General features: G+C 53.2%; 1 protein-coding gene across 4 annotated transcripts in view; it reads left to right on the top strand.

Annotated features, from left to right (window-relative positions):
- ANTXRL (ANTXR like) overlaps positions 1–5,491 on the top strand; it is a 38,246-nt gene extending 32,755 nt beyond the window's left edge. For all 4 annotated transcript variants that reach the window (XM_035724286.1, XM_035724285.1, XM_027594662.2 and 1 more), the window contains 2 exons: positions 115–192; positions 5,060–5,491. In XM_035724286.1, coding sequence (XP_035580179.1) covers positions 115–192; positions 5,060–5,287 — 306 coding nt within the window. In that variant the 3' untranslated portion in view covers positions 5,288–5,491. The remainder of the gene's footprint in view (positions 1–114; positions 193–5,059) is intronic.
- The last annotated feature ends 8,359 nt before the right edge of the window (positions 5,492–13,850 follow it).

Raw genomic sequence — 13,850 nt, 5'->3', positions numbered from 1 at the left:
AGTGTGTTCCTGGGGACACAGCCCTCTGGGACCATCTCAAGCCAGAGAGGACTCTACCCCTCTCGAGGTGACCTCCATGCCTAGAGCTTCCTCACAGCCACTTCTGCTTTTCAGGGCAAACTGGATACCCTGTGTGACTTTGTTCAAACCTGCAACCAGGTGCCATTGATGTGGTGTCAGCCTAGGAACAAGGTAAGCAGGGGCACAGGGATGCTTCCCATGGGGAAGGAGGCCGTTGCTCTTTGCCCTTGACAGTTGCACTCAGGGACTGTGGGTCAGAGATTGTGTTTAGGAATCTGCCAGGGAGGATGCCAAGACATGGAGACATGGTGCTCATGAGCCTCCCAGGCTGACTCTGGGCATGATGCCTGCATTTTCATGCATGTCCTCTCCAGAATAACAGGAACTTTCTTATGACCCAGGGCCTCCAAACTTAAGTCAAAGAAGCTGTAGAGGGAGGCCAGCCAGAGAGTTCTCCTGGCCCCTATCCATCATCCCTCCCTATTGAGTGCCCCTGCCGTGGGTCTGCTGGCTGCCCCCATCCACTGAGACTCTCCTAGGTGGACTTATGCATTGTGGGGCACTGAGAGCTGCCCACGGCTCTGCCAGGCTCCTGCCATGCTGGCTCTGGAGTTGGCCCAGTCCTCTCTGGAGCCAGGAGGGGCCCTGTTTGTGTGCCAATGGCAAATAACCATCCAAGAGGTCAGGAAAGGAATGGAGGCCACCCGGAGAGCAAGTTCGGCACCCAGGGCTGTCTGAAGTCAATCCGCTCATCCTGAGCAGAGCTGGGAGCCCATAACTAGGCCCTGTGGGAGGGGGCTCCCTTCCAACTCCTCTGTCCCCTCCCATCTGACTTTGTCCCTCCATCCATCCTCCTGGAGTCCCGAGTGTTGGTGGGCCCCCAGGACTGTGGTAGGTGCAGGGTTCTGGCACCTTCTCTTTAAGCCTTCAGTGCACTGGTCCCAGGCCTTAATCAACCAGGAACCAAAGGGTCTGAGTGTCACTGGGACCTGCGTCTCTGCACACCAACTCAGTCCCAAGTCCAGTCCTGAGTGTGCAGCCCCAGACCCCCAGCCTAGGCTGCTTGGGGTCGGTAATGGGCGTGGCCTGGTGCTTCCATGTAGGAAAGCAGATCCTTTAAATGTTTGTAAAATGCCTGAGACTCTGTTCACCCCCTCCCCCCACCTTTAAATCCCCAGAGGACTTTTTCTAAAAATGTTGACTTCTAGACCAGCTCTCCCTATACACAGATACAAAATGACACAGCAAGACTCAGTCTAGTCTCTTAATCTTGAGCCAAACCCTTGCTCCCCTCTGAGATCCTGAGTCTCTTCCTTTGTTGCCTTATCCCAGGGCAGCCCACTAGTTCACAGATGGTGGTACTGCTAGATCCGCCAGGAAAATCAGGCCACCTTACCTTCCCCCGCTGCAGGTGCTGCCCACTGTCCTAGAACTGTGTCCCAGTGCGTGTAATCTGCATGTCCCCCTCGAGAGGCTTTGTGCACAGCAGCTCCTTTCCTTCTCACAGCCACCTCACCAGAGACCGCACCTGCCATTTACACAGAGCCCCCAGACGGCCAGACACTGGCCTAAGGGTTTTATACAACTAACACCTCCATGGGGGAAAAAGCCGAGGCCACACAGTTAAGTCACCTGCCCAGACTGGCCCAGGCGTGAAGCTCTAGGGCCAGCACCAAAAGCCCAGCGTCTCGCTGTCATATGACTGCCCCTCTATCCTGCAAGGTGGTCACTTCTCTGCATGTCACAGCTGTGGGAACTGAGCCTCTGAATTTAGTGATGGACTCAATGTGACAGGGTTGTGGAGGGGTATGACAGGGCAATGAATGACCCCGGGGGAGGCTCACATCCAAGTCCATGCTCTGACCCGTGTACCATACTGTCAGGGTGATAGGGAAACATGTGGAATGTATTTCTGTTCACAGTGCAGTGTGTTAGACGTGCAAACAGTTGTGAATGTCAATATCTTACCTTCCTAACACGCTGATTATAGACCTCGGGCATGTTTGCTGGGAAAGAGTTTCTCCAGAGAACAATTAGAGCTGGATACAGATGGGCCTTATGATACATTAATGGTCACAGAGCTCCTGAGCCTTTGACCCTACCTATGGAGGGAGTGCCACCAGGGAGGGGTGTGTGACAAAGCTGGGACACGGCTTCACTCCTCCAGGAAGGCTGAATTTGACAGCCGACTATCAAGCCAGTGAACTTTGGGAAGGTCTCAGATGATAACTCTGGGATTATGACGGCAGCTGGCTCCCCAGCGTTCGGCAACCCTCCCTCCCCCGACCCAGAACTCACACAATCTCTCTCTCACACACACACACAGAGGCATGCCCAAGCACGGGCAAGGACATGCGCGCACACGCACACATTCCTCATGAAGCAGCAGGAAATGCAGTAATGGAGCCAATACTGCAAAGCACTGGAGATTAGGGCTAGCAAGCCACCACTGGCCAGCAGATTCAAGGTTAGTCCCTTCACTGGGCAGCCTGGAGATGATGGAAGAAGGGATTGGTCACTGGCTTCGATCATCAAATAGTAGGAAGGCAGAGAGGAAGGAGACGCCCCTCAGCCCCCAGACCCCCCCACTCACCCCTTGACACTTGCACCACAGATTCAGGGTCTCTGTGTCCCTCCAGGGTCCCCCGCCACATGGGACCCCTCGCTCCTCCCAGCAACCCATGGCAGATCCAGCCTGCAGCTCCCAGGGACAGGCTCAGGCGTTGGGGGGAGGATGGGCCTCAGCACATGTGCCCCACAGTCATCTCTTGACCAAATCAGAGGGCTCCCACAGCGGCTGCTCGGTCTAGAATAATCTATTTGCGTTCTGGAGTAAATAAGCAGAAATAAAGAAACTAGAAATAAAGATAAAAGATTCCAGTCTATTCTCGAGAGCAACACATCCATGTACCTGTACCACACAAGTATATTGACCTGTAATGAAACCACAGACCTTTACCCAGTGCTAGAAAAGAAGATTTGAGAACATAAAAACCTAGACCCCATTGTCAACTCCTCCCAGAGGAACTCATGGGCTTAGTTCTCCTTTAGAGGAATTGTAACAAACATGTTTAGGGAAAACTGATTTTAAGTTCACGCACAAACACACACACACACACACACACACACACACACACATACACACACACACACAAACACACGCACACAAAAAGAAAACAGTTAACAATAGTTTAGGAGTTTTTGATGTGATCCTGGGGCAGGGATGGTGAGGGTCCTGCCAGATGACCAAGGCCCTGCCCATGGGCCTGAGACAGACTGACCACAGTATTGAGAAGAGACGCACTGCAGTGTTGGAATTCAGCTCGGGAATGTGGTGTGACAAAGGTGGCATTTGAGAATGGGTGGGTCTGGATGTGTGAAAAGGAGAGGCGGAGCGGGGGGGTACAGCGTAGGGTTCAGGAGCGTAGAGGGCACAGCTTAGGGTTGCCTGGGTCCGTGCAGGGCAGCTTGGCACCACGCCAGGAGCCTGGTGCTGGAGAGCACACCTGGCAGTGGGAGGCACAGGTCAAAGTAGGAGATGGGGGATCTCCTCAGAGATGATCCTGTGCAGCCTGGACTAGGAGTGTGCAGAGCCAGGTGACCATGGGAACAGACATAGTCGGGTAGGCCTAAAAGGGAGCCTGAGGGCCTGGATGGTCCATGGGTGCACAGGAAGGTGAGAATGGACAGGTGACCGGAGACACAGGTGGCTCAGGACAGGGTCTGACCCTGGCCAAGTAGACCCTGAGGCTGGGCCTCGTGACCTGGAGGCTGGGGAGACCTGGGGAGAAGGAGGCAGGGAAGGTGAGCAGGGATAATATGGGGAGCCAGCTGGAGGGTGGCCGCAGAACGCATGCCTGGGCTGTGGGTCTGGAGGTGAGAATGGCCAGCTAGGGAGCAGAGATCATAAAAGGGATTGCTAAATAAATGATCAAAGAACTTGCTATATGCAGAGAGTTCAAGATTCTATTCAGAGTGGTCATTGTGGGTGGTTGGAAACAAGCAACTTCTATTTCTTCATGCATGTTTGTCTGTATTGTCTGGGTTCTCTGCAATGGGAAAGTGTTACTTTTATGATCAGGGAAAGCAAAAATACTTATCTATGAAAGATGAAATATTAACTTGATGGACACTAAGGTGATGTTACATAGAATGTGGCCCACAAAGTGACAGTTTACAAAGTATGTCCGCCAGGGAAAGTCACCGAGAGGAATCCTTGCCCATCTCTGGGCTCGGCTCCACTCTGCACAGAGGGGTGCAGGTTCCCAAGTGCGTATTTTCCGAAAGTTTCATTGGCTCAACATCCTTGTGGGTGTGAAAAAGGACAAGGTCAGGCTCCAGGTGTCCTGGGTTCCTTAAGAACATACTTAGAGGGGTGCCTGTGTGGCTCAGTTGGTTAAGCGGCTGCCTTCGGCTCAGGTCGTGATCCCAGGGTCCTGGGATCGAGCCCCGCGTCAGGCTCCCTTCTCAGCAGGGAGCCTGCTTCTCCCTCTCCCTCTGCCTGCCTCTCTGCCTACTTGTGCGCGCTCTCTCTCTCTCTCTCTCTAATAAATAAATAAATAAATCTTTAAAAAAAAAAAAAAAAGAACATACTTAGAAATCCAAGGGGTCTTAGGGGTTTTAGGTATGTTGTTTTTCTAATGTGGCTACATTAGGAGGGAAAAACCAAGGTCATTCTAAGGGGTTCGTAAGGATTTTTAAAATTAGAGTGATGATGATGACAGTCTCAGTAAGAGAAAGCAGCAGTCGGCTCCCTTTTTGACTCTCAGGAACTCAAGGTAACCCTTTGAATGAATGAATGACAGGTTCACAGAAGCCCCAAGTCTGCCCACTACATGGAGCACCTTTGGGGACTGAAGGGGTTTTCTGGAGACCAGCAGGCCCCCACAGATCCAGCAGGGCGATCAGTGGGGTTCTGGGCAACAGGAAAAGCGCGGGCTTAAGTAGAGAAGGTGTTCGGCAGGCCCAGCAGCTGGAGAAACCACAGCTTTCTGCTCCGGTGGTTCCTCAGCTACTGTCTCTCTTCTCTTCCCTACAGGGTCGGTTCTTCAACTTCACCCTAGTGAAGTCCCCCTGCAGGCAGTTGCCCTGCTGCCCAAAGATCTGCCTTCCACCCACCCAGACATGCTTCCCCCTCAACAGCTGCTGCTCACAGTACCAACACTCTCCACCCATGTGCTCCCGGGTCTCCTCCAGGATGCTGCCGCTGATCTCTCCCCCTACCCGAGCAGTCTGCGGAACCACTTTGTCACTCCCGCCCCCATAGCCCAGCCTCTAACGCACCAAAACCCCAAGATTATTAAGAGCCCTTTGTGCACTGAATTAGACATATGTATCGAGTCTTGGTTTACAGTCAAAGGAGGTGGAATCTGTCGCTGATCAGCAAGCGAGTTGGTTACCTGGAGAACATCACTCCACTGTGTGAGACATACAGTCTATGCTGCTCCTGCCAGGACAAAGCACCCTGGTGTCTTCTGGATGCAGACATGGATGCCTCCCACCTCCCACAGCCAGCTCTTCATCTGTCACCAAGGGCTGCGACGCCTGGGGTTTTGGCCAAATTCTGCTCCTTGAAAAAAGTCCCAAATGTCTCTGAAATATGGATATGATACTGTGTCTCGTTCCCTAACTTTATGCAGAGAGAAAGACTAGAGTCTCTCCCCTCCTTCACTCCACATTCTTGGTTTTCATAGTTTGGTTACCCACCTTTTGCATGTGTCCTAGAAAGAGGCAAACACCCCTAAAGCTCACCAAGCTGCCAGGGCAACTTCTCTTTCCAGACACCCCAAATGGTCCCTAAGCCCAGAAGAACTTTAGAGGATCCTCTCCATTTCCCTCGAGAATGTAAACCCTCCCTTATTTGCCGTTAGCTGTCGGCAGGACCATAACCAGTCATCTCCAACCCACACTGATAGGAAATTAAAGTCCTTTCCACCTTCATCCTCATATCCTTGAATGTCCTAATTATGCTTTTCAGTGGAATTTCTGTAAGACAAACATAGCGAAAAATATGTCAGGTTTGGGTTTTTAATCTGTATGGATTAAAGTGGCTGGTTAGTGATGACCATCATTTTTAAAAAAAAATAAAAGGTTTTCCTGGTGTGGCCTGTGTATACGTATGTGGAGATTGTTTGCAGTGTAACTCTCCAAACCATTTGTATCTGGAGCTGCTCTTTCTCGTGAACCCCTTCCCCACCTCCCCGTCCTGTCACGGCTTGGGCCCCAGATCTGTTTCCCGCCACCAGCCAGGATGGGAGCCGTGAGAGAGAACATCTCCTGCCCCATCGTGGGCCCTTTGCACGTCCGCCAGCACAACAGTCTCACAAGCTGTTTATAATAGGGCTTTTCCTGGCACAAAATGCCAGGCACACGGTGTCTCAGAGAAATAAGCCAACTCGAAATGGAGGAAGTAGAAGAGGAGGCTTAACCCTGTGGCACAGGACTTGGTAGTTCCACTGGGGCCCAGTTCCACGACCCGTTCCAGAGCAACTATATAGGTGCTTGAAAGAGAACAAGCAACTGCTCCATGACGTCCCTCATGGAATGTGAGGCCCTAGTCAATGTTTTGGTTCGCTCTGGTGTTACAAGAGTGAAAACCACGGGCAGTGTAAACACAGAGCGTGGTAAGGAGGGGCGCCAGATGCCTGGCTAGCAGGTGGCCCCGCCCCTGTGTGGCCCCGTGGGGAGGGGTCCAGACAGGTAGGTCACGGATGCCTGTGCAGCGTGGGATGAGTTCCACTGGTTCTTCACTGAGCCGCTGGTGCCTACGGGTCATGCACAAATGGGCCAAGAGCTCATGATACCAAGAAAAGTGTGTGAAACATTTTTTTATTGGACATAAAGGGAGTTAAAACAACATGAAAGTGTATAGAGAGATTTCATCTCTTCTCAAGAAGTGGAGTATTTTGTCTGTAACTGGTGAAAGCATGACCCCGGCCTGAGAGGTCCAAGGACACTTTTCTGAAACTAGCTCCGTGCTCTGACGTTATATCCATGTAGAAGGTGGCGCCCGTCTCAGAGCCTCTGTGACCTTGTGTGGAGAAGGGTATGGTCCTGACTGAAACCAACATGCCTGTTCGTTAACGGACACTGAGAGCCTTCTTACTTTTAGCCAATATATATGAAGTAGGGCTCATCACTCCTTCCTCATCCCTGAGCTGAGGAGGGAAGTAGGCATGGACATCTGAGAGGAACATTGGCCTGCCCCGGCGCCCCCACAGCCACTGACCCTTGCCTTTCTTCCGGTGCTGACAGTTTCAGGAGGCAGCAGGAAAAGCGAGTCTCTTTGGAGACCCCTTCCCGGGCCCACACTCCCACCCTGTCGTCCCAGGTTCTAGCTCAGCAGATCTTCTGGCTTGTCATCAACCGGGAGCTCCTCGCCTTCTCAAAGGGGAAAGGGGCATAGCCCACCACTGACAGCTGACTTGCAGTTCACCTGTCTCCGCCTCCTGCCCGAGGTTTTTGGGCAGGGCAGGACATTTTTAGAAAATAAGTCTGACATCTGATCTGTCCTGAGCTGAAAGGTGTACAAGGGGGAATATACTGGGCAATGCTTACTCCTTACCTTAGACATTTTCCGAGTGCCTCTTGGTGTCACGTGAAGTGGCCCCTGTAGACACAGAGTGGACCTCCGAGCCTGGGCCGACGCGTGTGCTTCTGGAAGCCAGGAGCCTCCCTCAGACCCCACCCGGCTCAGCCACAGACCTCCTTCATGAGCGTGCAAGCCGCAGTGCACACACGCCCGCCTCCATGTTGGAGGTGCACACGTAACAACTCCTCCCCTGTCCTTGTCCGTGCAGCGGGCCCGGGATGTCAAGGCAGGCAGGGTGGCAGAAAGAAACTTTGTTTCTCAAGCACTGTCTGGTGCTTCTCGCTGTGCTGTGCTCGGTGATCCGCTCCCAGGGTAAAGTAGTCTACAGAAACATCCACTCAGTTCCCTTGCTCTCCCTGTTTCCCATTCCACACTCCAAGCAGGTCGCCACGCCCTTGGTACGGCCTGTTTGCAGTGGGAAACAAGTGGTCTGAGGTCCATCTGTCTTCCACCTTGTGTCAAGACAGCAGCTCCTGAGGGGCGGTGCTTAGTGTCTCAGAGAGAGGGAGTAGAGTGGAGAAGGAGTGAGGACAAAGGCCTGGGGCCATTGCCACCTGCCAGAGGGGAGGCTGGGTGGTGAGGGGCCCCGGGACCCAGCCTCGCCAGCGCCACCAGGACAGAAGGCTGGCACTGGATGCCTTGGCGACAGCCATGCAGGGCCTCCTGCAGGACAGAACTTTGGCCCAGTGCTGGAGGAGGAGGGGCCCTCGGAGGATACGACATCTGCACTCTTCAATATGAAGAATTCTAGCATGAAATTGTGAATCTTTCAGATGAACTACAAAGCTCACAAAAATTTCAGAGACCACTTCAGAGTGTGCCCTCCGCTTGTTCACGTCCCCTGTCAATGGAGGAATTTCCATGGAAAAGTTGGAGACATCCTGCCAGAAGGGCCCTCCCTGCAGGAGACCACAGCCTGACCGCACACCAAACAGCAGCAGAAGAGAACGACACCAGCTGTGGGTCCGGACCTGTGGTCCCAGAGGCAGCCAGGCCGCGGCGGGAGCAGGCCCTGGAACGCCCGTGGGAACAATGCCTTCTCTTTCAGGCTCTCCTGCAAACGTGGCCTCCTCTGGGCCTTGTGGTCTCTGGGCTCTGTCCCTCCCGCGCTCTCGCCCCTGTCTCCTCCTCCCTGTGCACTTAGCTGCCCAAAGGTCCCCAGTGTCCCGTTGCTGGTCCTCTGCTCAGGTTGATTGGCTGCTCTCCAGTGTCGCGTGGATGCGGGGAGGATGTGCATGTGGGCACATGGCTGCTGTGAGGCCCAGCATGGGGTGTGGGAGCAGGGTGGAGGGTGTGACCACGGGCTGAGCAGGTGCCTCCAACGTTGTCTGCCACATGCTGGGCAGCCTGATCCATCTGTCCCTCAACGAGTGGCGCCCTTGTTGCCCTACATCCTTTCTCCCACTTTCTTTGTCTTCCTGATGCCCTAAGAAGCTGAGCCATGTGAGCAAGTAAGAGCCCCTTGGGGTCTGCTCTCACCTGCCCTCGGCACCCGCCCCTTCTCTTAGGGTCCCATGCCTGCCTGCTGCCTCTGACCTACAGCCCAGGCCTGTGCCAGCCGGGGGAGGGGGGGCTGGGCTTGCGCAGTGGGGAGAGACAGAGAAGTCTGGTCCCTCGCGCGCAGTCTGGGCTCAGTTAGCCGCAGACGGGACGTGCAGGGCGTCTCCAATCCAGCGGACCCTGCACGGGCTGCCATAACAAGGTGCCAGAGACTCGGCGGCTTAAACAGCAGAAATTCATTTTCTTACAATTCTGGAGGCTAGAAGTCCAAGACCAAGGTGTCTGCAGGTCTCATTCTTGCTGAGGCCTCTCTCCTTGGTCAGTAAATGGCCATCTCCTCCTGTGCCTTCACAGGCCTCTACTTTGTGTGTGTTCGTGTCCCCATCCCCTGTTTGAGGACACCAGTCATATTGGAACAGAGCCCACCCTAGTGACCTCATTTAATTTTATTATCTCTTTAAAGACCCCATCTCCAAATAATCACATTCCGAGGTACTAAGGGATTAGGGCATCCACAGATTAATTTGGCAAGGACACAATTCAGCCCATAACAGCCATTTACCAACTAATATTGTCAGGAGTCCCTTTTCAAGTGGTGGGTTCTGGAGGACATGGGGGATCCTGTGAAAAGATCCGTGGTTAAGGACAAGCTGGGTGACCACAGGCAAGTCAGTCTCCCCTCTGTAGAGACGACAGCTATGTGGAGATTGAGCGTGATGATGTGCGTAGTGCCCTGCACTCACACACACAGTGAGGGCTCCCACGTGGCAGGTCCTGCATGACAGCTCCCTGGGAATTTGAGGCAATGCTGGGTCGGGACCCAATTACTCAGGTCAGACAGTAAGATCGGGGAGGGACCTTGGGGACTCATCATCTCCTTTGACGAATGAAGAGCTGAAGAAGAGTGTGTTGGTGCCTCGACATTCTGGGGGCCCCTGCCCCATGTTCATGACCCTTGTGGAAATTCTGGGGCTCCAACGGCATATAGAATGCCCAGTGTTGCAGCCTGTGAGCCCAAAAGTCACCTGGGATTCTCAAATCCAAAAATGCAATTTCTTGTAACTAGAAATCCTGAACATTTTTTTCTTTCCCGCTACCCATGGGCGGTGGACACCCCTGGGAAGCAAACTCTGGCTCAGGGAGCAAATGGTTGGTGGTGAGAGGTGCTGGCCACACAGACAGGAGGCCATAAAGGAGAAGAAGGTTAGGGGCAGGGGCCCTGCCTTCGGTGGGCCGGGGCCGGGAGCACCCTCCAAGATGGGCTGGGGCTCAATCAGCGCAAGTCCCCTGGGGGCTCAGGGGACAGAAGGCACAGGAGGTGATGTGCATTTCCTGCAGTGACCCCTCCCCAGGGGCCTTCCTGCCTTGTAGCCTCGGGCATTAGGAGCTCAGTCGCCTCATTGAGGATGGGCATGAGGATGACGGGAGGTCAGTGTGATGTGGTAGATTGTTCCAGGAGATGGCGCTCAGAGCTTACATTTGTTTACTAGTCCCATTAAACCATCAGTGTTAGAGAGCCGTAGAACAAATACGGAGACTTCTGTGTCACCACTTAGTTAATTGCATGTCCATTAGGTGTCACTTTCTGTCACACCGTCAATGGTGACACTGTTTTTCCCTTTTCTGGAGACTGCTGATATTTCTTTAAAACCTGGAGAAATGGGAGAGTACTTGGCAGGGGGCGGGGGGGGGGGGGAGACCTTGCAGTGCCCTAAACCCTCAGCACGCACTTTTCCAGCCCACAGGCCTCCCACATCGCCTCCTGTTCTAAGAGCAGACTCCCAGCTGGGGCGGTTAGGTCTCTGCCAGTGGCCTGCTCCAGCCCCTGTGCCGGAGCCCAGTGGGCCCCAGTGCATGGGCCCTGCTCACTGTCAAGGACTCAGGGAAGAGCCCTGCCACTCTGCTGTGCCACTCTCTGCCCTCTTCCCCCAGCCATCCCTCTCTTTCCCTTTGGCTATAGACCTCATACTCGGCTGACACAGCCAGGCAGCCCAACGCCTGCTGTTAGCCCAGCGAACCTTGACCTCCGTGGGATGTCCCCTCCAATGTCATGACCTCTTATCTTTGACCTCTCAGCCTCCACCTCCCTGCACTGCAAGCCACCTGCCTACCCCTGACCGCACCCTGAGCCTTGTGATCCACTGACCGCACAATTGAGACACCTGCCTCTCGCCAACACCGTGTACACATCCAGTTTATTGACTTAGTACTCCCACCCCATTGTTTTTTAACCCCATCAGGACCTCCCACCCATAGTCATTCCCATTTTCTTTCCATCACAGCCCCAAGGCCCAGCCCCTAGGTCAATCTCACTCCAATATGCTGCTCTTCCCTGGCCCCATTTCTTTGTGTCACACGCTCAGGGTAACACCTCTGAGTCAACTGGATGAAACCAATTGTTTGCCTTTCTTGTGCCTGTCCTGGGCTACTGAACGCCACTGGGGGAAAACATACAGCCCTGCCAGGCTGGTGCCCTCCGAAGTTAATGCCCACCCATCTCCACTGAAGCCTCAGTGCTTCACAAATTCCAGCTAAAAAATAAGAAAAGCCATTTTCTAGTTGCCAGAAATGTAAGAAGAAGAGGAGGAGGAAGAAGAAGAAGAAACTTGACCAGATGAGTTGAGAGGTGAAGTCTCAGCTCTCAGGCACGCAGAGAGCTGGATCTGCTTCCTTTTATGTCAGAGCTGCTGAGGGCAATGCTCCCCCATGAAACAGGACAAAAATCCTCATCCCCAGCCCCAGCCAGGACACAGAGGAGGGCCACGTGCCCCAAGCTCCAGTGGGAGATGAGGGTCCCAAGTCAGCAGTGTGGTGTGCGTGGTGTGGGAAACCTGAGCTGAGAAGCTAGCATTAAAGTCCATCTGGACCTAACAGAATCTCCAGCTTCCAGCAAAACCAAACATGACCTTGTCCCTCTGGGATGCCTCCCCCAACCAGAGTACTGGGGGTTCTCATGGAAAACATTTCCTGCTAAAGAGGAGCTCAAGGGGGGAAAAGAATCCTAGGTATCTAGCCAAGGAAAGCCAGCAGATAAAAGAGACAAACTCAGGGCCCAGAAAGTAGAGATAATAGAGCAACCTAAAAGGGAAATTAAAATAAGAGTGTGTGAAATGTTCAAACAAAATAAAGGAATAAAAACTATAAGACAAGAACAACTAATTATGAAAATGGCAGAGTTTAAAGACGATCAAAGTTTTAAAGTGGCACTAAATTAGAAATCTAATATGACTGGGCATAATTGAAGAGAAAAAAATGGACTAAATCAAGAGACAGATCTGCAGATGCCGTCCCTGTTGACTGAGATGGAAACCAGAAGCGGGAAATTAATAAACGAGGAAAGAATGAGAAGCTACAGCCATGGCAGCTCATTCTTTTATCCCCAGTGGTCAAAGAATAAAACAAAGGCGCTGGAGCTCAAACACACAAAGGAACAAAGCCACATTTGCTGACTCACCAGGCCAGAGAGCAGACACCAGGAGAGAAACCCACTGAGTGGTCTGCTAAGAGGGAGAGTCAGCAGACTCTCTAGAAGATTCTGGAAGGACTGGTGGGGCTGATCAAGGGTGGAGAACTAGCGCTCTGGATGGGACAGAATGAGTTCCTGGGTCTGTACACAACTGGTTAAAACAAGCTCTGTGTTCCTGGACCAGTGGTGTCTTCACTCAGGCCTAACCCATCAGGGTGACTCCAAGTCCATGATCAATATTCAAGATAGATACCAGCCATAGGTTAATGTTTATCCCAATGACGATTTCAAACCTCTGCCTACCTCTGACCTCACTACTTCACCCCACACTCAGCACCTGCAATCGCCTCCGGACAAAAACAACCTGAGAGCACATGGAAGGAATGCCCTCTCTTTTCTGATATGCCCCCATTCCCAGCCCATTTCCCTTAAATGTCACAACAGAGGGTTTGGGTTTTCCTTCCTAACTAATGTCAGAGTCTCTGCTTATGCCCTGACTCCCATTCCCCACCTGCTTCTCATGGAACTGGTGTCCCTGTTCTGTTCTCTCTCCTGCATCTTCACTCCTTCTCTGCACCCCAAGAGCCTTTAGATACATCTAATCCCCTCCTTCCTTAAAAACGCCTTCCTTGGCCCACACACCTTTCCAGAGAAGGCCACCCTCTGCTTGTGTTGGCTTCATACCAGCCCCATGGCTCCCATGGCCTCCATGCCCACGCGGTACCCTCCCACGCCCACTCTCAGCTGAGTGGGAGTACAGCAGCTCCCATCACCCTTTGTGCCATGAGTGAAATATGCAGCTGGGGATCTTGGCAGCCCACAGAAAGATCATAACATTGCTCAAGAGAAGTCTAGCTCAGCCTGGCTAGGTACGCAGCACCCCCAGGCACTGGGCCAGCTTCTGCCAGCCTTGTGGCTGGGTGCGGTCTTCACACCGTCTGCCCAGGCTGTGGGAAGGACAGGCTACCATGATTTCCCCCAGGAGGAGCTTGCACAGAGTATTCAGATAGGCACCCCAGGGGGTGCCTAGCTGTCTGTTCTGTCTGACCCCCAGGCCAGAGCTCACTCATCAGGGCTCAAGGAGCAGCATGGTTTCAGACACCCTCTTCTTGCCAGACTCAGCGTCACCACGAGCCATCTCTGGCCAGGTAATCCAGAGATAGGTGTCACTGCGGATGGCATGGAAGCCCACATCCAGGGCCAGTGAGCTGCCCACATCTACCCAGGAGTGAGGAAAGGCCATTCAGGGGGGGGAAATAGGCACAAGGGCAG

The sequence above is a fragment of the Zalophus californianus genome, chromosome 15, assembly GCF_009762305.2.
Source record: "Zalophus californianus isolate mZalCal1 chromosome 15, mZalCal1.pri.v2, whole genome shotgun sequence".
NCBI lineage: Eukaryota > Metazoa > Chordata > Mammalia > Carnivora > Otariidae > Zalophus > Zalophus californianus.
Note: the sequence above shows the minus strand (reverse complement) of the source record. Positions and strands in the feature narration are given on the sequence as shown.